Source organism: Temnothorax americanus, unplaced genomic scaffold (assembly GCF_048541705.1).
Source record: "Temnothorax americanus isolate GAGA-0224 unplaced genomic scaffold, ASM4854170v1 Scaffold12, whole genome shotgun sequence".
NCBI lineage: Eukaryota > Metazoa > Arthropoda > Insecta > Hymenoptera > Formicidae > Temnothorax > Temnothorax americanus.
This window is the reverse complement of record NW_027509253.1, coordinates 1,246,332-1,269,281: the sequence shown is the minus strand read 5'-3', so window position 1 is coordinate 1,269,281 and position 22,950 is coordinate 1,246,332. Positions and strand designations below refer to the sequence as shown.

Sequence of the window (22,950 nt, the reverse complement as noted above, 5' to 3'; positions counted from 1 at the left end):
TCAGGAATTACACACCCATTATAATGTTTCTATACAAATTGTAGTACTGGTCAGTGATTAATTTCACATGGAATATTCAGTTCAGTACTTGAGTATTAATATTGGCCAGTGATTTATTACACATGGAATCTTTGGTTCAGTACTTCAGTACTAACATTGAAATACTCATCAGTAATTCAACACAAGTATTTATTACACAAGTATTTTTCACCTAGTATTAAATGCTTTCTCATCAGAAATTTAATACTAAGTATTCAATACTCGTCCTGTATTAAATACTACTTTCATAAATTACTGACCAGTAATAAAATACTATGCAATACTTGGATCACAGTGATTCAAGTACTAATAAATACTTAATTTTAGTATTATTAATACACAAAATAAGTATTTATTACTAACCAGCTAGTAATACTTTTTTGTAAGGGATATATAGTGATGTGTGATAATAGATAATATACAGATAGTTATAGTAATAAGTGGAACGGGAGCTTTAAAAGATCTTTTGAATTAATTATTAAAAATGTAAAGGATGATTATAAATTTGTCTTTGAGGAAATTAAGAATTAATAAACTAATAATTTATAATGTTTTAAACATTTGTTATAAAGAGTAAACAAATTTGTTTTCAATATGTTCGAAATGTATTAAATTTATACATAATGTATTGTAATGTAAATATCTAAAATTATTAGAATGATGTAAAAAGCTACTGATTTTTATGTTTGAGAAAATAACAAATCAAAAACTATATATATCGATATATATATAGTATCGTCTCACGACGATATATATCGATATATATCGGCAGAGCGACACTTTTTTCTGCCAGATTCTTTCGTTTCGTGCAAAAACGCGTCGAATGAACCTAAGTTCATCGTTTTTTGTGCTGCTGTAGCTAAACTGAAGAATTACCATATCGATTTACAAAAATAACGTCGAAAATTTCTGATGGCTAAAACTATCGATAATAATCGATATATATTTCTCCATCTTGCTCCATCTCACTCCATCTCTGTCTGTACCCCTCTAACCCCTTATCATGACGGCCGGTCTATTGTCAGACGTTGCGATTTGTTACGAGTTGTCATACTCCAGCTCGCCAGGCTCGCCTATCAATCGCCATTTTGGCCTAAATGTTGGCTCGTAACAGCGCGACGTGGATACGCATTAAATTGATAACTGTTGATAATGCTTTGGGTACGGCCGCAGATAAGACATAAGACTCTTATTTATAAAATTACGCTGACTCGGGATCATTTCTCGAATTCACGCGAGCGTCGAGCATGTTGCGAAACAACAGCAGTGTTCTCAAGCAATTCTGCAATTGCAAAATCTTGCGCGACAGTAGGATTCAGACGGAGGACCTATGGGTGCGAGACGGAAAGATCGTGAATCCGGAGAAGACCTTCTACGACGAGAAAATCAAGCCAGATGTTAGGATAGACTGTAGGGGGGCTTTGATCTCACCGGGGTATATAGACGTACAGATCAATGGTATTTAATCAAGTACCTACATCCTTGACATTTCACTCTTTTCTTATTTTTCTTACTTTTTGCCAAGCGAAAAATTAATAATTTATGTATCTTAAATTGGATTTGGATGTAATCTTAGAGTTTGATGCGAGATACAGATTATAAAACAGAGAATTATAGGCACAACAATATTTTATTGGTGCAAAGAACCACGTGAATTGTTAAAATTAATATTATAGATTTATCAAAATTTAATAAGAATTTTATAATTTTATGCTTTTGTAAGTAAAAAAATGGGTGATTTAATATTTAATATTTTTATTTGCCAGGAGGATTTGGCATAGATTTCTCATGCAATGTCGACGATGTGGAAGGTGGCATTGCTAAAGTAGCAAAAGGATTGCTAGAACATGGAGTAACGTCCTTTTGCCCTACATTGGTTACGTCACCCACCGAGGTGTATCGCAAAATCTTACCGAGGATAAAGAAGCGAAATGGAGGTAGTCACGGCGCTGGTGTACTGGGCGTTCATGTAGAAGGACCATTTATTAGCCCAGTCAAGAAAGGTGCCCATCCTGAACATTGTATCAGAAAATTTGATCAGGTAATCATTTATCTGTTCTGAGTAAATTTACAGAATTTTTCAATGTATTGCTTAACTTACATATATAGGGATTTCCTAATAGGGATTTAAATCGGTCACTGATATGTATGGCGATCTAGACAATGTGCGTATGTTCACATTAGCACCTGAGATTCCAAATGCTACATCTGTTATTGAAGAGTTATGTAGAAGAAATATCAAAGTATCTCTTGGTAAGCTGAAGCTTTAGCCTGGGTCTACAATAGGTGTAATCTTTTTGTTCTAAGCTCTGAGTTATGACATTAATATGCTTTAAACTTTAAACTTTACAGCTGGGATCTGGTCAGCTCGCTTAAAGCTTAGGGATTACGACTTAAGACAGCATCAAAAACTTTTTTTTTTTTAATTAAAAAAGTCAGTTTAGAGCTTGGAGCAAAAGCTTAATATCTCAATGATAATACACTAAGGGCCGGTTGTGTTCCAACCTGTTGGTAAGCTAACCAATAGTTAAATCAGTGCCTATCTTTGTCTAATGTAAAGGATAAACAGGGACATATATATGATCTAACTATTAGTTAGCTTACCAACAGGTTGGAACAACCGGCCCTTATTATGCTATATTAAATGTAAAGATGTCTTATTTTGGAATTTTATATTTTAATTCTTATATATCGCGTATATTGAATCTTGCAGATTTAAAAATTTCTTTTCAACTCAATTTACGTGATATATTTCAGGACATTCTGTAGCAAATTTAAATGAAGGAGAAAAAGCAGTTATACATGGAGCGTCCTTTATCACTCATCTATTTAATGCCATGTTGCCTGTGAGTTGTAAAATACATTAGAGATTTATGGCCGGTATTCATAGTTATTTAAGACCGTCTTAAATTCAATCTTAAGATGTCATTTTTGAACCAATCACAGAGCCGTATTAGCGTCTTGAGACATTACTTAAGATGATCTTGAAGACTATGAAATACCGGCCTATAGTCGACTTATATATTTCACATATAGCATTTTTAAAAATTATAGTTCCATCATAGAGATCCAGGATTGGTTGGTCTCTTAACGTCCGACCAAATCCCGTCTGGAAGAATCATTTATTTTGGCATAATCGCCGACGGGATTCATACTCATCCTGCGGCGTTACGGATCGCTCATAGAACGCATCCCGAAGGTTCGCAGTTTATGTACCTATATTTATCTCATGATACGTTGTTATAATTTTAATAAAATTAAAATGTAAATGCTTACACAGGTCTTGTGCTTGTAACTGATGCGATATCAGCGTTGGGTCTGGAGGAGGGAATCCATCAACTGGGTCAGTTTAAAATAGAGATACGTAAAGGATGCGCATATATCGCCGAAACAAATACTCTGTGTGGTAGTATGGCTGAGCTTTCCGAATGTGTAAGACACTTTAAAGAAGCTACAGGTAAATTACATTATAATAATAAAATAATCGTGAAATATTTTATTTATTTGTTGATTGCATCATGTAGCATATACTTATATTTAATTTTTGCATCATATCTCTATTCAGTGTACTTATAACACTTAATGATGTAATCGCAGGTTGCACAGTAGTCGAGGCGTTAGAAGCGGCGACTTTACATCCCGCGAGAACCCTCGGTATCGATTCCTACAAAGGCGTTCTGAATTTCGGGGCCGATGCTGATTTTATATTGCTCGATGAGAAACTCGAGTTATTGTCAACATGGATTTCGGGAGTATGTGTTTATGACAAGAATATTAGCAGTATAAAACAATTTGATGCGTACATCTAAGTAGCATGAATTCGAATCGATTATCGTATAAAGCACACAACTCATTATTTTATGACTGGGCACTGTATGGAATGATAGTGACAGGCCCATGAGACATACTACTGTTACTGTTATAATAAAAAGCCTTAAACTTGTTCCAGAGAATAGCTTTTGTACGTTGTACTGAAATTTTTGTACATTTGTACTTGTAGTTTTTTACTTGAATAAATACTTATCATTTTATATAAAAGAAATATGAAATTGTTATGCGAATATATATAAAATTTAGAAATAATTATATTCCTTGATTTTTCAACGAATAATGATTTATATGAAACATATATTTGTAAAGATCACCTGCAATATTGTGCCATATATATGCAAAAAGTATATTTTACTAGATAATAAACATATATATATATATATATATATATATATATATATATATATATATCTTTTTTATATTGAATTGTATTATATTATATATATATATATATATATATATATACATACATATAACAATAAATTTATATGTTCTTTTTGTTTAAAGGCTTTCGTGTTCTTTCCCATCTCTAACTTTCCAATTTTAGATATTATGCCAATGTAACAACAGTGTATGTATATCACATTAAGGTGGTCCTTTCGCGGACCCAGTTAGTCAAGTAACAGTCCGTCATGAGGTAATTGAAAACAAACAGTGACAAACATTACACAACATCCCAATAATTATAATAATATAACATGATTTTACACGCACGATTTAATCGTATTTAATTATTTACTAATTAAAAAAATATTACAATAGTAGTGCGGTTGGACTCGATTTATGTTGTCAGGCATGACAGTACGAGTAAAACAATATGCGCGTGGATCCACTACTTATTTAACCTCATATATCAGAGCAAAACATTCGGCAAGCCCTTATTTTCAAGGTATGTACGAAATCCGGAAACTTCAGGGAATATTTTAAGACATGAATAATGTATTCATCTGAACGCTAAGTACATGTATTATTTGTTGAAATTGAAAACCTCGGCCGTGGCGATTTGCATCATTCTATCTTTCTCGTTCATTAGATGTAAACAAGGATAGAATGACAATGGCACGCTCCGCGAACGCACATTTAGAATGATTTATTTCTTGTAAAATGTCGGTAACCTTACTTGATTTTTCGTACACATGTCCCTTATTACTGTATATTTAACATATATAAAATTTAGGTACTTATCTAATACTTGTTCTCACGAAACAAAGAAGATATATTTATATAAAATTAATGATTGCGGTGTTGTCGCGCTATATTAAATGATTGATCTTAAAATCATATTTACATACTTAAAAATTGTTGTATTATACATGAAGCTTCTTTACGTATTAGTTGAAATGCGGAGAATTAAATGTCATGCAGTATTAGATTTTCTAAATAATATTGAAATTTTCAAAGTAATTATTTTTATTTCACTTAGCTTTGTTTTTGTTTCATAAAAGTTCTAAAGAGAAATTGAGATACTTACAAAAAAAGAGCCATAAACGCTATACTTATCTGTTTTTCTTTAGCCTTGATTAATGAAATCACACCGCAGTTATTGTAATATTTTTAACATTAATTAAAGATAGAGAAAGATTCTCTTTTTCTACGTTTCTGTGCATGCATTCTCATATGAAGCTAAAATTAAATTCATTATATTGACTCATTGTTTATTACGATCCCCGAAAGCAAATGATTAATCCTTATCAATAATAGTTTAATTAGGGAGGTCTCTATACTTTTTGTGTCTTTACATTTTTTCAAGTGTCTGATCATCCGGAATCTTTTAACATCACTATGGAGTATGCGCCGATTCAACGCAAGATCCGCTTGCCACAACATCCCACAACAGAGACGGTCTCATACATCGAACCTCTGCACGTTATACTGTGTTCTGATGAAAAAATTACCCCTGAAGAGATGATAGTGACAGCCATTTGTTGGACACTAGGAACACGACCAACAAAGGTGCCCGTGCGCCAGGTGCACATGACACCTGAGCTAACAAAAGCACTAGAAATGACTACTAATATGATCCACTTTGATCAGATCCTAGTCTTTCTTGGCATGGCAGGACTGATGTCCATTGCCAAAAAGATCAGATCTGACTTCAATCCAAGTCATGATTATGTCATCAATAGATGGCAAGTTGTTTGTAATGCAAACAAAATAGAAAACATTTTTACATCGGGTGTTGTTTTGCAAAAACGATACCTGACCTTTATTAGAACATTAGAGATTTGGCAGGTTTGGATTGAATCGAGACCTGCACTCTCCAGAAGTCTCCTTGTTGCCGCCCTGGACCTTCCGGAAGAATCTCCTATGCTTGTGAAAACTGCGATGGCTGAAGTAAAAATAGAGATTAAATATTTTGGGATGGACAGGATACTAAAAATGGATGCCTTTGTGTCTTTACAAAATATAAATGTAAATAAAGCCATCTTCCTTTCGGATATCGCACAACAAGCTGCGGATCTCAGAAGAGCTATGGATGAGTTACGCACAAGATATGGAGATCGTTTCCCATATTTGGAAATTTACAGGCTCGAAGGAATAGATTGCCTTAATTATAGGAAATACCCAGACCTTTTCTATGCGGTTGTTGCGACCGAAGTTGCAAAAAAAGAGACAATTCCTGATAGCGTAAGGCATATTTTAATGGATTTACAGACTCGTACCGCCAAATATATCATAAATGATGAAGTAGAGAAAACGTTGAAATTCGAGATGCTTGATGAGGTAACTACCGCCAATCTCCGTTTCCTTAATATTGATCTGCGTCTTTTCTGTCAGCGTCGAGAAGAAAATGATAATGAAAACGAGATGAGATTAAATAAATGCAGAAACTTATTAACGTCTTATTGTACGATAATATAATATCAACTAATTGCGAGATATATCAGTTGCTTGAAATTTATAGGACAATCTCATAAGTATGAATAACAGAAAATGTATCAGCCAGAGCGATTATTATATAATTTTTGCATAAGTTCGATGGAAAGTAATGAGTGATGATAGGATGATTTTTGCGAAAGAGATATTATGTCTCCAAATTTATAGTAAGAATATTATCTTTTACATATAGATAAGATTTTCAGGAAATTTGAAATGCCATAAAGATATGATATATTAATAACATTATTTGGACAATTTTAGTATCAAATGCATTATAGTAGATTAAATTTTACTGTGCATTTTAATTAACGAACTCGTTGCTTAGATAAATATTTAAAAAAGAGAAATAAGTAAAATAGAACCATAACAAGTAAAGTAGTAATATTTTTAATACATGATACTTTAATTTAAACTTTTTCATGGCGTTTTTATTTCATGGACGATGAAAATCGGAATAAGATATTTATGTATTCTATACATGTTTATGTCAGATGAGAAAATATTAGTACTTATCATTTTACATTAAACGCTTCATTAAGAAAAAACGATTGTTTACAGTGATTTTAATGTATTTAAGGCTGCGGTCCCCGATTAACGCTCACAGCATTGTAAGCATCATTTTGTTTTTCGTTGCTCATCGAATACCAAACGAAGATAGAGCGATACTTTCACCGCTGTGAGCGTGAATCGGATCGCAGCCTAAATTTCCTTGCTTTATATATAGCACAACAGTTCTGCCTAAGCATAATATATATTTCTTTATTCTGTCGATGTATTTTTTCTACGGAATTAGTAATAATAAAGCGAAGAAACAAAAAAAGAAAAGAAAAAATAAAACTTATTGCCTATCTCTAAGATTCGTTAATTGATTGTGTCAGGTAATGGAAAAGAATGCGTCTTATTGTTAGTCGATAAATTGCCAGTTGTCACTAATTGATGAATTAATAAACTGCGTCCTTTAAATTACAAATGTACGGTGAATGCCTGATGCCAAATGTGTGCGCCGGGGGAATGTCGAGAAGCACCTGAAATACAATAGTGATTACATCAATTAATTATATTAATTGTCATTGTATTACGTTATATACTATTGAATATATCGTTACGTTATATCTTTGAATTCAAACAATGTGTTACTAGAACTATATATACTCTATGTATTATGTATGTTTTATATTATATCTATTATATTTTACGTATATTTTATTTTTTTTGTATACATTTTGAAATTTGTTTTTACTTAGTTTTGCATACCTTTTCCGGACAGTGTGCTCCTGGTCCTGGGATCTGCGAGTGATCGTCAGGCAGCGGAAAACGCGCGCTTATGCTGTACGCTGGGCTCTTCGCTCTGGTCGTGTCCGGTTTAATTGTCTCGTATGCACCCGGCCCGGGCACGAGGACACGATCGTCCGTAAAGACCTTTTGCCTACTGGATATAGAATAGGCGGGTGCCGCTTTCTTGTTACCCTCCTTAGTTCCGCCGAGAGCGGAGGGGATGTTATAGATATTGGGCGCTGAAATTTGATCGATCTATTTTCTCAGAATTTAACATATTGTTTTTTTTATTACATTATTTCATACGTAATCTCATTCACCATTTACGTCGTATTCTTTCTTTTTCTCTCGCATTTTTTTGTAATATTGTTTGTAAGATATCTTCATGTAAAATTACATCTCTGACGAAGGTTTGCATCTTATTAAATATTTCACGAGGTGTAAGGTGTGCGAATAAAAATTATCAAGGAAGCGATACAAAATTATTAATTACAGCGAACTACTGTGTGAAGAACTGATCTTTGCAATTCTGTATTCTATATGCATATGTCAATGCACGCGAATAAAATTGCTTCTACGTAACGTACTTTAACATGCAATATCATATTTATCGTAGATCGAATTGATTATTTACCTGGAATGTTGTTTGGTCTGCTCGCGGGTGGTCTGAGACCGAAAGTAAATTGCAACGCTTTCTCAAACAAAAGCATTGCCTTTTCTGGGCTGTACTCGCCAGGACCTACAATATTAATCGAAAGATAAAATAAATTATAGATTGATAAATTATAAGAATATATTTCAAGTTAGTATATTAATGCAAGAAAGTAATTAGGAATGACAGTAATAGAACCCACCTGGTACAGTGTTCCTCTCGTACATCTCGGTTTTAACGCCGAAACTATATTGCGGCGACTTAGACATGTTTATTTTCTCGGGACAGTATGTACCGGGAGCTGCAAAATGAATTGTAAAATGCTTCTGTATATTCTCGAAAAGTATTAATTCCGGTTATCACACTTATTCCGTGCATAAAGACTACTAGGCACCATACTAGTACTATGACATATATTTAAAGGACAAAAACGACATGTAATATAATCACACATTTATTACATTTATATACACATATATCCATAACACATGTTTATTACAACAATCCCGCGTAAAATAAACCGCCGAATTAAAATGTTAAAAATTCGAAGCACAGCGACAGAATCCTAGTTTTCGGTACATCTATCTCATTTTTTCTACTTTCTTATACAGGCATTAATCTTAACAGTATTACGTACAGTTGTTTCTTCCGCAAACGGTTAGTGGGACAAGGTCGAAGAAGCATTTTAATATGACATGCCTACTTTAGATTCGCACATCAATAATTCATGTATAAGACTTCACGATAAACCCCAAGTCAGAAAAAAATGTAACATTAACATTTCCGTTAATTTCCTCCTTCACCAATTACCTGGTGTGTCGCTAGGCTTATATAAGCAGGGCTTTCTATTACCGAAACTAAAATAAGGTTTATGTTCCAAATGTTGAGCTTTTTCTGGATTGTAGCTATCAGGGCCTACCGAAGCAATCAGAAATTAATATTTTTCGTACCAATTATTAAATTCTCATTCATATTACATTTTATTAGATCCATTAGTTTTGTTTTGTTAACTCACACCATTACCTGGTGTATCGCGGAACTTGTGTAGGGGTTTTCTATTACCGAAACTGAAATATGGTTTATGCTCCAGATTTAGAGCTTTCTCTGGAGTGTAATCGGCTGGGCCTACCAAAAGCAATCAGAAAATCATATCGTTTATTATCGTCTTTTCCACGTGTCTTTTACGCGCATTAGCCCGCTCAGAAAACGCGAATCGCTAAAGACGCAATGTTAATCCACACCGAGTTAATCCACACCGTTACCTGGTGTATCTCTAGGTTTATCCAAAGATTTCCTATCACCAAAACTGTAATAAGGTTTATGTTCCAGATTTAGAGCTTTCTCTGGTTTGTAATCAGCTGGGCCTATAGGCGAGGCAATCATAAATTAATATCGTCTATAATTATTCATTAAATTTTTTTTCTTCGCATGTTATTAGTATGTCAAAGAAATGTGTCTCGATTAAAGTTTATCGAGGTGACATGGTATTCACCTGGATTGTCGTTTAATTTTTCCGGCATCCCTTTTCCGGCCAAACTGTACTGCGGCCCCTTGTCTAAATTCACCTTCTCCGGGCTGTATGTGCCAGGTGCTACAACAAAAAATAAACACCAACAATGAAAAGTGTCATAATTGCATTTCAAAAAAATAACGTCTAAAACGTACCAGGAACATCGTTAGCTTTCGGAACGGATCCTTTGCCAGTCAAACTGTATTGTGGCCCTTTGTCCAAATTTATTTTTTCTGGACTGTAGGCGCCAGGTGCTACATAAATAATAAAATATATAGAATACAGTATAAATAATAAATTAATCAATCAATTACCTGGCGTATCGCTGGGCTTGTCCAGAGGAGTTCTAAGTCCAAAACTGTATTTCGGTGTAGTATCCAATTTTACCTTCTCGGGCGAATACGCGCCAGGCGCTAAACGTTTTATATATAATATCATATTAATATTATATTTAAAAACTATACGTATTTTTTTTTATGAGCAGTTTTACGTACCTGGTGTATCGGTGGGTTTCTCCGCAGACCCTTTGCCAGTTAAACTATACTGTGGCCCTTTATCCAAATTTACTTTCTCCGGACTGTAAGCTCCAGGTGCTGCGAAATAAAAGTGAACGCACGCGATCAAGAATCTATTTTTTTCTGCACAAACAGAATCTTAATTACCTGGCGTATCACTGGGTTTATTCGGAGCATGTCTAATTCCGAAACTATATTGCGGCGTATTATCCAGTCTTACTTTTTCCGGAGAATACGCTCCGGGCGCTGAAAACCGTATTATTATGTTATTATATCTGCAAACAATTTATTTTTGAGATTTTGTAATTTTTACGTACCTGGCGTATCCGCAGGCTTTTCAGCCGGTCCTTTACCAGTCAAACTGTACTGCGGCCCTTTGTCCAAATTCACTTTTTCCGGGCTGTAAGTACCCGGTGCTGTAAGATAAAAATAAATATGTGCGATAATTGTAACAATCGTGCGCAATACTCTATTGTAAAATAATTATATATAAATATGTATATATTACCTGGTGTGTCACTGGATTTATCCGGTGCGTGCTTAATCCCAAAACTATATTGCGGCGTATTATCCAGTCTTACTTTTTCCGGACAATACGCTCCAGGCGCTGAAAATCATATTATTATGTTATTATATCTACAAAACAATTTATTTTGGAGCTTTTTCAATTTTTACATACCTGGCGTATCCGCAGGTTTTTCAGCGGGTCCTTTACCAGTCAAACTGTACTGCGGCCCTTTGTCCAAATTCACTTTTTCCGGGCTGTAAGTACCTGGTGCTGCAAGATAAAAATGAATATGTGGAATAATAGTAACAATCGTGCGCAATACTGCTGCAAACTAATTATATATACGTATATATATACATATTACCTGGTGTGTCACTAGATTTATCCGGAGCATGTTTAATGCCGAAACTATATCGCGGCGTGTTATCTAATCTTACTTTTTCCGGAGAATACGCTCCAGGAGCTGAAAATCGTTTTAGCATATTATTATATCTACAAACAATTTGCTTTGGTGGTTTTTGCAGCTTTTACACACCTGGCGTATCCGTAAGCTTTTCGGCAGGACCTTTGCCAGTCAAACTGTACTGCGGCCCTTTATATAAATTCATTTTCTCTGGACTATATGTCCCAGGCGCTGCAAACGGCACACAAATATATAATAAATGTACAATAGCAGTTTACGTATTATTAATGACGTGCTTTAATTATACCTGGTGTATCGCTGGGTTTCTCCAAAGGAGGTCTGATTCCGAAACTATATTGCGGTATGGTGTCCAATCTAAATTTCTCGGGACAATACGTTCCGGGCGCTGAAAATAAAGTTGAAAAAAATAAGAAAAAAAGTTAAAATACACTTTGACCCGTTTCCACTTTTTTTGATAGCCCAGTTTTCTCCGCACGAGCCCCACTCGTGCGGGGAGTGCAGTTTGGAATATAAAAATTTCTGTGATCAAGACTCGAACCCGGTTCCTCATCAGGATTACGAGTCTGGCGCTTTACCACAAGACCACACTGCCACTCATGGTTGACACGTTTTTAATAGTTATTTGTGCAACAAGTGTTGGAAGATGAAAATTCACGCACGTGTTGCATATCCTATTTTATGTTGCAAGTGCGTGGAAAGTGGCCTATCACGCGCGCGTCGCGTGCGTAATGGGCCACTTTTCATGCACGTGTTACATAAACTTTATTTAAGGCGGAATTACGATGAACTTAACGTAACGGAACGCGACGCGACGCGAAGTAAGGTGAAACCTAAACACATTGTTTTTATATGCGGCTGATTACGATCGACTTTACGTAACGTGACGTGAAGTATTAAAAAACAATGTGTTTAGGTTTCACGTTACTTCGCGTCCCGTCGCGTTCCGTTACGTTAAGTTCATTGTAATCCCGCCTTAATTTTTGTGCCACAAATTACGATTTGCATATAAAGTTTATGCCTAACAAATAACAATAAATCACGCAGCTTTATCATACCTGGAGTATCGGCGAGTTTCTCGGCTGGTCCCTTGCCACTCAAGCTGTATTGAGGCCCTTTATTCAAGTTCACCTTTTCGGGACTATATGTACCGGGCGCTAAAATAAAAAAAAAAATACACATTCGACAGAGACACTTTCTCTCTATGATAAATGATTCATTGTGCATACTGCATACCTGGCGTGTCGCTCGGCTTCTCCACAGCGGGCCTTAATCCAAAACTGAATTGCGGTGATGGATCTAATTTCACTTTTTCGGGACAATACGCACCAGGCGCTATCAAAAAAAAAAATCACCGCGGTTTTTTTTTTAAATCATGACTGCTTATCGGAAACAGATATACGAATCTTCACATACCTGGTGTTCCATTGCACTTCTCGATTCGGCTTTTGCCGGTTAAACTGTATTGCGGACCCTTGTCCAAATTCACTTTCTCTGGACTGTATGTACCAGGCGCTACATTGGAAAAGAAGAAGGGACACATTATAAAATAGACAAGAGTGTTTTTAACACACCGTACACATAAAGAAATTAGAAATAAAATGTCTGTTTTTCTCTTCAAAATTTCAAGACGAGAGAGCATCGTATCGTCTATTAATTACTTCTTACTGGTATTCTCCAATCTCATAAAACTACTTTTATTATAAAAATAAAATAAAATAAAATTAACAATAATAAGTGAAATTGGACCGATATAAATCTTAAAATTCGATAGCTAAAATGTCATCTTCGGTCGGGCTGGATCTTGATAGCTCAATAATATATTTTTGTGTGAATTTTTGTATTTTTTCTGTGTAAATTTTTATACTTTTTCCAACTTACAAAAATTGTTTTATCGAACTAGATTATTTTATATCGAGCTTGAAACACAATTTTTTGTTGGAACAGTAAATCCACATATTTTTAAATCGATAATTGATTTACATTTTGATGCTAATATAAGCATCTTTTTTAATTATCGTAAATAATATATTTTGAAAAGTATCACCCTAGCTAGGGTTTAAACTTGGACCTTTCAGAAGTATTATTATTAGGCTACCAAGATCCAGCCCGAGCAGGATGGCACTTTCTTTATTTAATTAAAATAAAATTATACGAGAGAGTGAGAGAGAGAGAGAGAGAGAGAGAGAGAGAGAGAGAGAGAGAGAGAGAGAGAGAGAGAGAGAAAGAGAGACTCGCTATGACGAACAAAAATAATGAAATTTCTTCAAAACCTCCACAGATCTATGTACGTGCTCACTTGTCTCTATCTGAGACTGGAGTCTTAATGGAATTTTAATTTAATTTTTCATCTTTTAAAATGTTTCGTTTTGTATTATACCTGGCGTATCGCTCGGCTTATCGAGCGGCGTTTTAAATCCGAACGTGAACTGCGGTGCGCCGTCCAGCCTCGTTTTTTCGGGACGATAAGTACCTGGAGCTAGACACTTGTCGATAAATTTTACACGTTCCACGGTGTACCAGCGCATTTTCTATTTGCATCACTGACAAGTCGCTTAATGGATTAACACACGTGAAGGGACGATATTAACGGTGTGAGATACGTACGGGAATTCAACATATATCGCGAGACATGCAACAATAATACTTTACGGCGATAAGCGACACTACGCTATCAATTTTATACGTATAGGTATGCGGCTACGTGTCAGCTATCAATTTAGCGCGCATTGCATATCTCTAAATATCGAATTACGAGAATATTACTCTTTGTTTACATCGTTTGATCTACTACATTAATCGATCTATATTATTCGCACACAATTACTTTTAACTACATTCTAAACGCCACACGTGCATAGTTAATTGCTGTGGATTTTAAGGATATGAAATTAACTACTCAGAGGCATAAGGTGGAATACTGACAATGAAGAAAAAAAAATGTTGTTACTCCAACGATTTTGTAATCATAATACCACTTTGAGAAATTTACAGTGCTTAAAAATCTGAAATTTATTAGCAGTTTGTTTTGCTATGGATTACGTGAACGTGAGCCCTAATGCTTCTATGTTTAAAGAAACCACGTTTTTGTACCTAAGCGTTAATTCTTCGGTGATAATAGCTTTGAATAATCGACTTTTGATGCGATTAATCCTCAAACGAAGTCCCATAGCTAATCGCCAATTTATATAGTTGCGGTGGCATCGATTTTCCTAAACATTATTGCATCGATATATAATAATATAATATGATACATTTCTCCTATATATACGATTTATGTGATTCATTAATTATTAAGAAAATTTTTCGAATATTTAGAGCTCTGAAAAATAATCCATCAATATATATATATATATATATATATATATATAAAGATAAATACTCTTCGTGTAATCGAAACAAGATAATTATTTCAAATGGATGAAAACAAATGACATTCAGTAATTATCACACACGCGATATTAGATAATGCAATTTGAAATGCATTTTTATTTTGTTATGACACATGTTAGATTCCGTTATACGACATTGCGATCAACATGCTAAATTTCCTGCAGCGTTCTCTTCAGCCATATGTATTATGTCATTGAATCCTGCGCAACTTTCTTATTATTTTGCCAAGAATTGCTATTAGCACACGAAATACTCAGATCGCGGCTACATGTATTTAATTGACTATATAATTACCGGACATATAGCTTTCCAACACAGCTTTTACCCCGAAAGTGAACGCTGCTGCTCTGCAGAGATTCACGATTTCAGCGCGATAATCGCTCGGTGCTATGATCGAGATGCAATATTTACACATGTTTTCGTACTTTTGTTGTAGATCGATATTATAACAAATATAATAAGAGTATACGACGTAAGTGGTGCTTTCAATTATCCGTTTGTAACAAGATTTCTCAGAAACGGCAATTAAAATTTTTTATCGACAATACCTTTGTGATAATTTGCGTGCAGTTATTTTACAGACTATCTGATTAATCAAGTATATATACGGAATTTATTATAAGTTCCGTATAATGTACGTTATTGTAATAGATTAGAGGATAATATACGTATTTATTCTCTATACACATCACACACAGTCTAGAAACCTTTTCTCTCTGGCGAGAGAGTAATTACCGTAGACTATCTGTAGATTAACAGTTATATTTTAGGATATTTACAGACTATACTGTAATAGTTACAATGGATTAGGTCTACCGTGGTAGTCACTGCAGACGAGCTATGTCTGTAATTATAACGTAGTCTCTAAAGGGGTTGTAATTTAGCAAAGCTTTAAACTTTTTCAATAAAAAATAAGAATTATCATATGTGCATATTCAAAATAAAATCACATGAGACTAATAACGCATCTTCGCATAAAAAGATATAGGTACTTTTTAAAATGAATTAACTCTCTGTAATAAAAAACATTCATACAGCCGTAATATTCTTCCGGCTTTACGTCGCGCACCATTTCCAAGTTTTTATGTAGATTGTTGGTCAATTAAAATCTATAAATTATATTGTGTAGATTTTTAAACTTACCAGGTGTACAGCTGACCTTCTCGATTTGTGTTTTAACGCCGAAGGAATATTTCGGCGAGCTATCCGCCGTTTGCGGATTGTAATCGCCTGGTGCTGGAGTAATTTCCGCTTTTGTCGATTTCGTTCGACCGTACAGCGACACGGCAGGTGCGGCATCCTTTCCTACAAGATTTTTAAGTTATTATTGCTGTGTCATTTGTTATTTATTATTAATTAATTAACGTAAATTTAATTTGTGCGTTAAAAAAGAGAAAGGGAAAAGGAAAGGTACTTATAGTACGATATTCTTTATACATTGAATATTATTCAGTTATCAACATTTTTTTAGTAATTATTTTGGTTGATAATTAATACGCAGCATTGTGTCTTTTATTAGAACTCATTAAAAAACCTTGATTTTAAATAAATAAATATTCTCAAAAACTAACCGGTAAAAAAATCTAAAAAGATGTAGAAATGAAGAAAAATATTAATGGAAAATTACTGGGTGATTTGATAAATTAAAGTACATTATTATCCAAAGCAGGTCGAGTCTGAAGAAGTTGTATATACACGTATCGATCGTGCCGGTTCTATTCAAGCCCGAAGCGAAGGAATTTCGTGAACACGGGCCGTTAAAATGTATCATTCTTATGGAATATCGGCGGTTTGGAGTTTGGTCGATATCTCGGCCGAAGGAACTTGCAAGTTCGCGAAGCAATCACGCATTCATAAGCTTTCGCTTAATACTTTGATGTTATTAACGTACTTCAACACGAAAAAGATAATAGCTATATCGCTTACTTGTTTACTTATTTTAAATAAATGTTCTAGTTAAATAATTTAAATAAAAATTCATTTGTTTACATACTATTTAAATTATTTAAATAGTGTGTATCTAATTGTTAACAATTTTTTTGGGAAAAGTTTTCGGTAAAATTTTAGATAAGTATTTTGTTCATGTTCATCCAATTTTGTTTGTATCATACATTTACCTTTTGCGCTAAGCCCAGAGACATTATATTGCCCAGGACCAGGTCCAGCGCTATTATTTTTCGTTGCATGTCTGAAAAATTTGCAATATGTGAGACCGCATGTAAAATTAAGTTACACATTGCTTCTTTAAAGTATAGAAAATCATAAAGCGTACTTTAGAACTGTGAGACAAACCGACGAACAACTCCGTTTTCTTAAATATATACTGCAGGATTGTACAGTATTTTCACAGTATTAAAATTTATGAAACAATTTAAATTGACAAATTAAATTTAAATGTAAAATTCATACTTAAATTATCAGTTTTACCTGCTGCCGAAGGAGAATGCTGGTGCCCTTTCTCGTTTGGAATCTGTAACTGTTTTTCCTACGAATATTACAAAGTATTTCTGTATGATAAAGCATTATGTCGTATAATTATTATCACGGGAGATCTGATAAATACTTATTAACTTAAACAAAAAATCGTAAAAAGTCACAAGGCAACATTATTATTACATTATTATTGCGGAAGTACGGTTGTTGTTCCGTCAATTATGAAACGCCGTCGTTGCGTGCAGCTCGTAAATCATAAATACATAATGATCGCGATTGCAATCATGCAGATGACGGTTGTAACGATATGCTAATTAATAAGTGCAACTGCGTCTCAGAAATTTTGTCGACAAATTAATTCCCACAATAAAAAAATCGTTCTTGTCATGTTTTTGAACAAGAAGGCTATAAATTACCGTCAAAAGTTATGTAAAACTAATAAATGTAATTATGAATTTGAAAAATTTGTTTAAACATCCAATTATCAAGCGTTCTCAAAAGATTAACGATATCTCAAATGAATAGCTTTAATAAATAAGTGTGAAGAATAAGAGAATTTATATATGATTATACACTTTGAATATAATTATACAAAATCAATTCTACAAAGTATTTGAACTGTATGAAAAGTGTAATTATAAATATGATAGAAAAGACAAAATAAGATATAATAAATTTTTAATTATTATACAATTATAAATTAAAGTAAAGCACACGTACAGAGAGAGTTTTTTTAATAAAACTAATTTAATGATTATTTATTAATAATACTAGTTAATAGTTACTATATATATTTCTGTGAAAAGTAGATATAATTTAAATACCTATTAATGGTGGTAGAGTTACGCAGGCCGGTCCCGGGCTGCTGTATTCGGCGGCAATCGGACCTCGTCTTTTCGTAGGCGTCCAAGGTCTCTGTGTCATCCCGACCATGTTGCCCGTAGGAGAGTGTGTGGTTACTTTTCCTCTGTCAAAATTTAAAATATGATCGCTCGCCTTACAATTGTGACGAGAAAGGAATAGTCTATAAATGTAGGAAGGTATAATTGCATTAATCATAAAAAATAATTGTTCTACAATATAAGAATGGGTTAAATGTGATTTTTGCACGCAGATATTTTCAACGTGCTTTTGGCTTTTCAAAAATATCATCTTCGAGAAACCTGAGCTCTATAATGGAGATTTTCTATTTTTCGAGCGCATGTGGATATTTTAAATGCATCCGGTAACTAAAACGCGCGTCTGTATTTTCAATACGAACTTCTCGAACAAACGGGACTCTTTCTGGAGTGGACAGAGTGAAACGCGTGTACACACGGCGTCCATGAATTATGCAATGAAGGCGACCTCGAAGTCTCGGGGGCACGCACAGAGACGACTCATGGCAAACCATATAAGAGCATGTCCATGATGGGCATTCGCGGCGATCGCCCACCGCGCCCGAGTTCTGGTCCGAAGCAGAGAGTGAGAGCTTTAAAAGTGCCCAAATATACGGTGGCCGATGACGATGATGATGATGACTCATGATACTTACTTATGATGCAAAGTAGCGTGTTTATACATGCCAATCATTGATAAAGTGCATCACTGTACGCTCCTCTACTAAACTTTGAAAAGATTCGAGCAACTTACAATTTTATTGTGCCATGCTCTTCAAGTTTCCCGTTGGAATCTCTCCAAACTTTTGTCCTCTTTGGGATAACTTTTTACATTTCAAAGTAATTTATTTTTATTCAATTTTGGGTCTAAAGGCTCCGGATCTAATACTTTTTCTAAGATTATATATAAAATTTAACATTTTCAGAAGTAACATTATATATTGTTATGTTCTTCTCAGCATTGCAAAATTAATACAAAAAAGATCAGACATTTTAATTATAAATGTTAATAATAATAATAAATATTAATAAATAAAATGATAATAATATATTTTATCTTAACATAAATAGATATTTTTTTATTTTCAAAACCCTCTCTCTCTCATAATGCTAAAAATGCATATAATTTGCACGCGCATAGCGGCGTTGTTCGTATTAGATCATATCCAGATCTTACATGACCAATGAAAAAAATTCGAAGAATACTACGAAGTTAAATAAGCGTCACCCACGATGAAATAATGTTTTATAATGACTGAGTCGTAATGATCACACATTCACACATGTCATGGCAGATGTGACCGAGTACATTATATACTTATACTTCTTATATCATCGAAAGGAAGGAAAAGACTAAAAAACGCAGAGAAATATCGTCTCGGAAAAAATGCAAAAGTATATCGTAAAATATTAAAGTATCTTTTACACATGACTCGCAGTCAAGTTTACACTCGTCTCGAAATTCTTCTTTTTTTTTTCGTTAATATTTATTACTCATTTATTATCATTAATTATTAATCGATAAGATTGAAACGTATACAATGAAGTCATTATGACGCAAAAATATTCATGAGAAATATAAATAACGTTGAGCGATATTATTTGTCTCTTTTCCATCATATGCTATATCTACCTAAATGACATCACACACATGTGGTATGTATATACTTATGGCAAAAACGCGATACTGTCGACTATATTCGCGTATATCCATATCGAGATGACACGCGGATACGTGTATACCGATATACGCGAGTACACGTGCGTATCCGTAGCATTTCATTATCCAAATACGGGAATGAAAGTAGAGTGGCAATCGATATATACAGACGATACAAACGTGTGTCGTGATGTCGCCAAAATTGGAGGGAGAGGTTGCGAAATATTCATCACAAACGCGAATCTTAGAAAGCGAACGCGATTCCTGCAAAGAAAAATCGTGTCTTTTCTTTTCGCGCCTCTTTATTATATATATCCCGCAATTTATATAAATAAATGATAATAAATAACAGATAGAATTAGCAGATAATAAATCAGATCTATACAAAAAAAATCAATTTTATTAATAAGTATACCAAATTATGATGAGTTAGTAGTGTTATTGGAAATAATAGTGAATAGTTATAAAAAGATAATTAAAAATAAAATAAATTGTTAAGTAAAATATATGTATCTGTTTTAAAATAATGTATGAGAAAGATAAACGTGGCAAATTGACGTTATTACCTTTGTTATAGTTCTAATATCAATCTAATAAAATGTAACGTTGTCACATGTTATTACTCTCGCAGACACCACACTAAATAATTATATCATATTCATTGACGATAATACATGTGATAAAAATACCTATTTTTATTATAGTTACGTTAAGCAGCTTTAAAGAGAAAATCTTTAAAAATTTGTTAGCACATTTTTATTTTTTATTTAAAAAAATATTTTTTTTTATCTAATTGATTATTTTAGTTATGTTGGAAACAAATAACCATTTTGAAATTTAATATATGTCATAATATAAGTCTATAAGTAATAACTAGCAGTTCTGTTAAGAATAACAATACTATGATAATATAGCAAATTTATATAGATAGATGTGCTTTCAATTAACACGACCACATTAAAGAATCTAAAAAAATTGATTTGATCGAAGACAGGGATATAATTTCATCAAATTCTTAAAAATTTTAAAACGCTTCTTTACTTCAATTCGGAATTCACTGAACAACAGCGAGCACGCGAGATCTCGATTCGCGACACTTAAACCGTGCGACAACTAATTGGCAGCGCGAGAACTGCATGCGGCGAGAGCCGTTTCTGTTCGAGACCCAAAGCTCTGAGCGCGTGTACTCCCGCGGCGAAGTCTAATCAGACAGAGTGTTCTTACATGAGAGAGTAATTTTCGAAATATCAATAAAGCACGGCTTGTACATAACAACTCAAGTCTCGAAGTAGACGGACAATGATGGATATATCGGCACCGAGTTGTTGTTAATCACGAATTTGAGATGTGACGTAGAGTCCGAAAAACTAAATGAAAATCCATAGCCTTTGTCGTTCGAACAGAATGTGTCGTTCGAGGAAACGTTCAAGAAGCAGAAATAATAACGAACTTTAAACGATACATGCTTTCTCGAACAATATATAACGTGATAAGATCACTCTTTCTCAGATATTGATGTCAACATTACGTTTTCACGATGAGGAAATTATTATGTATAATGTGTTCACATAATTACCGGTCATCGGAGTAAAAATGTTTGACTTTACAAGACAAATTTACTTACTCGATACCAGTAAAAAGTCCGCAAATAAGGCAAAATATCGTCAGCGAGAGACGAGAACAGCTGACGATGACGTTGATTCTCCTCGCGAGATAACGCTGGCTCGATCGCCGCCGGTCGTAGGAGAGATATATATACCTTCAACAACCGGTGCTGAACACAGACGTACTACACCTGAGACGCGTCGACTTACGACTGAGAAATAAACGTCACGGCATGTATGTACCTGTTTCCCGGATTCACGTTCCCCACCTTTTGCGGCTCGCGGTTTGGTTGGGAGAATCTGAAACGCAAGCGCCTGCGAGTTGCTTTTGCGGCTCGCGTGCAGAACTGGAGCAGAAATCGTCGCGAGTGACATATGAAGATTCTAATGCAGGAACAGAAATAAATCGGAATTCTGCAATAAATTAATTTATTGAATTTACAATAAACATTAATAAAAATTGTGTTTGACTCAAGTTTTTTTAAATTAAAAATAAAACTTATAAAAAATTAAAAATCTTATTTTTGCAAAAATCTTTATTCGGCATGTATGTTATAAATTAAATTATATATCAAATTTACGTATTTTAACAAATATGTATGTCCAACAAAAATGTATTCTTAAAAATGTATAGCTTTAAATCAAATATATTCAATCAATTTTAATTTTCAGTTACTTCAATTTATCTCAAATTAAAACTTTCATAATACAAGTAAAAAATTAAGATTTAGGACTCTGACACACATTCCATAGATATGCCTACAACATTGACATTTCTATCAATTTTATCAATTTTTTTTATCAACAAAGAAATAATTATTCTTATTTTCAATACAAGACAGCTTTAGAGCCACTTCGACCAAGCTCCGATTAATTTAATCATTGATCAGTCCACTGCTCATTAAGCGGATTGACAAATGCGATTGGTCATTTCCAATGGACTAATCAACGACTAAGTTAATCGGAGTTTTGGTCGAAGTGGCCCGTGCGAGATCTTCACGGAATATTTCTTTGTTACCGCCATCTATTACAATAGTCCAGTCAGCAGGTACTTATATCAGGAGAAAAATAATAGTCAGCAGTCAGCACCTTGCAAAGAACGAACAATTCATCTTAACACGCGACACTCACGTATAATAAGTTACTGGTTTTTAACTCTGTTATCCGTTATGGCGTGAGCTCCTAATTTTAGCTGATTTTTTTTCCGATCGTCAGGTTGACGAGGCCAAGGAGATTGGGCACGTCGGGGTGTGTGGGTTGCGAAATCACGTATGACCAATAATGGAGATGGGAGAGGATTAATATTTTTATATTTAAATTCTATGGCCAAACTTTTTCAATATTATAATCC

General features: G+C 34.0%; 3 protein-coding genes across 14 annotated transcripts in view; 2 read left to right on the top strand and 1 right to left on the bottom strand.

Annotated features, from left to right (window-relative positions):
- Positions 1 to 1,044: 1,044 nt before the first annotated feature.
- Positions 1,045 to 3,992, top strand: LOC143893169 (N-acetylglucosamine-6-phosphate deacetylase). The gene is made up of 7 exons (XM_077398233.1): positions 1,045 to 1,497; positions 1,806 to 2,080; positions 2,163 to 2,292; positions 2,797 to 2,885; positions 3,094 to 3,238; positions 3,320 to 3,496; positions 3,637 to 3,992. Exons 1-7 carry the CDS (start codon positions 1,287 to 1,289, stop codon positions 3,846 to 3,848), a joined length of 1,239 nt encoding a protein of 412 aa, XP_077254359.1. The 5' UTR covers positions 1,045 to 1,286; the 3' UTR covers positions 3,849 to 3,992.
- A 444-nt stretch (positions 3,993 to 4,436) lies between these two features.
- Positions 4,437 to 6,932, top strand: LOC143893171 (uncharacterized). The gene is made up of 2 exons (XM_077398237.1): positions 4,437 to 4,759; positions 5,621 to 6,932. Exons 1-2 carry the CDS (start codon positions 4,654 to 4,656, stop codon positions 6,730 to 6,732), a joined length of 1,218 nt encoding a protein of 405 aa, XP_077254363.1. The 5' UTR covers positions 4,437 to 4,653; the 3' UTR covers positions 6,733 to 6,932.
- A 557-nt stretch (positions 6,933 to 7,489) lies between these two features.
- LOC143893154 (uncharacterized) overlaps positions 7,490 to 22,950 on the bottom strand; it is a 104,154-nt gene continuing 88,693 nt past the window's right edge. Inside the window, exons 1-28 of one of the 12 annotated variants that reach the window (XM_077398180.1) lie at positions 21,620 to 21,825; positions 18,282 to 18,424; positions 17,452 to 17,509; positions 17,142 to 17,212; positions 16,168 to 16,329; positions 15,319 to 15,411; positions 14,012 to 14,110; positions 13,048 to 13,146; positions 12,868 to 12,966; positions 12,690 to 12,788; positions 11,921 to 12,019; positions 11,746 to 11,844; positions 11,575 to 11,673; positions 11,382 to 11,480; positions 11,211 to 11,309; positions 11,020 to 11,118; positions 10,850 to 10,948; positions 10,682 to 10,780; positions 10,502 to 10,600; positions 10,343 to 10,441; positions 10,170 to 10,268; positions 9,940 to 10,041; positions 9,701 to 9,802; positions 9,488 to 9,592; positions 8,880 to 8,978; positions 8,660 to 8,764; positions 8,005 to 8,264; positions 7,490 to 7,775 (exon numbers count right to left, since the gene is read on the bottom strand). In XM_077398180.1, coding sequence (XP_077254306.1) covers positions 7,692 to 7,775; positions 8,005 to 8,264; positions 8,660 to 8,764; positions 8,880 to 8,978; positions 9,488 to 9,592; positions 9,701 to 9,802; positions 9,940 to 10,041; positions 10,170 to 10,268; positions 10,343 to 10,441; positions 10,502 to 10,600; positions 10,682 to 10,780; positions 10,850 to 10,948; positions 11,020 to 11,118; positions 11,211 to 11,309; positions 11,382 to 11,480; positions 11,575 to 11,673; positions 11,746 to 11,844; positions 11,921 to 12,019; positions 12,690 to 12,788; positions 12,868 to 12,966; positions 13,048 to 13,146; positions 14,012 to 14,110; positions 15,319 to 15,411; positions 16,168 to 16,329; positions 17,142 to 17,212; positions 17,452 to 17,509; positions 18,282 to 18,390 — 2,835 coding nt within the window. In that variant the 5' untranslated portion in view covers positions 18,391 to 18,424; positions 21,620 to 21,825 and the 3' untranslated portion in view covers positions 7,490 to 7,691. Of the gene's footprint in view, positions 7,776 to 8,004; positions 8,265 to 8,659; positions 8,765 to 8,879; positions 8,979 to 9,113; positions 9,593 to 9,700; positions 9,803 to 9,939; positions 10,042 to 10,169; positions 10,269 to 10,342; positions 10,442 to 10,501; positions 10,601 to 10,681; positions 10,781 to 10,849; positions 10,949 to 11,019; positions 11,119 to 11,210; positions 11,310 to 11,381; positions 11,481 to 11,574; positions 11,674 to 11,745; positions 11,845 to 11,920; positions 12,020 to 12,689; positions 12,789 to 12,867; positions 12,967 to 13,047; positions 13,147 to 14,011; positions 14,186 to 15,318; positions 15,412 to 16,167; positions 16,330 to 17,141; positions 17,213 to 17,451; positions 17,510 to 18,281; positions 18,425 to 21,619; positions 21,826 to 22,950 lie in introns of those variants that run through there. The other 11 variants (XM_077398182.1, XM_077398181.1, XM_077398184.1 and 8 more) reach the window with 11 other exon arrangements.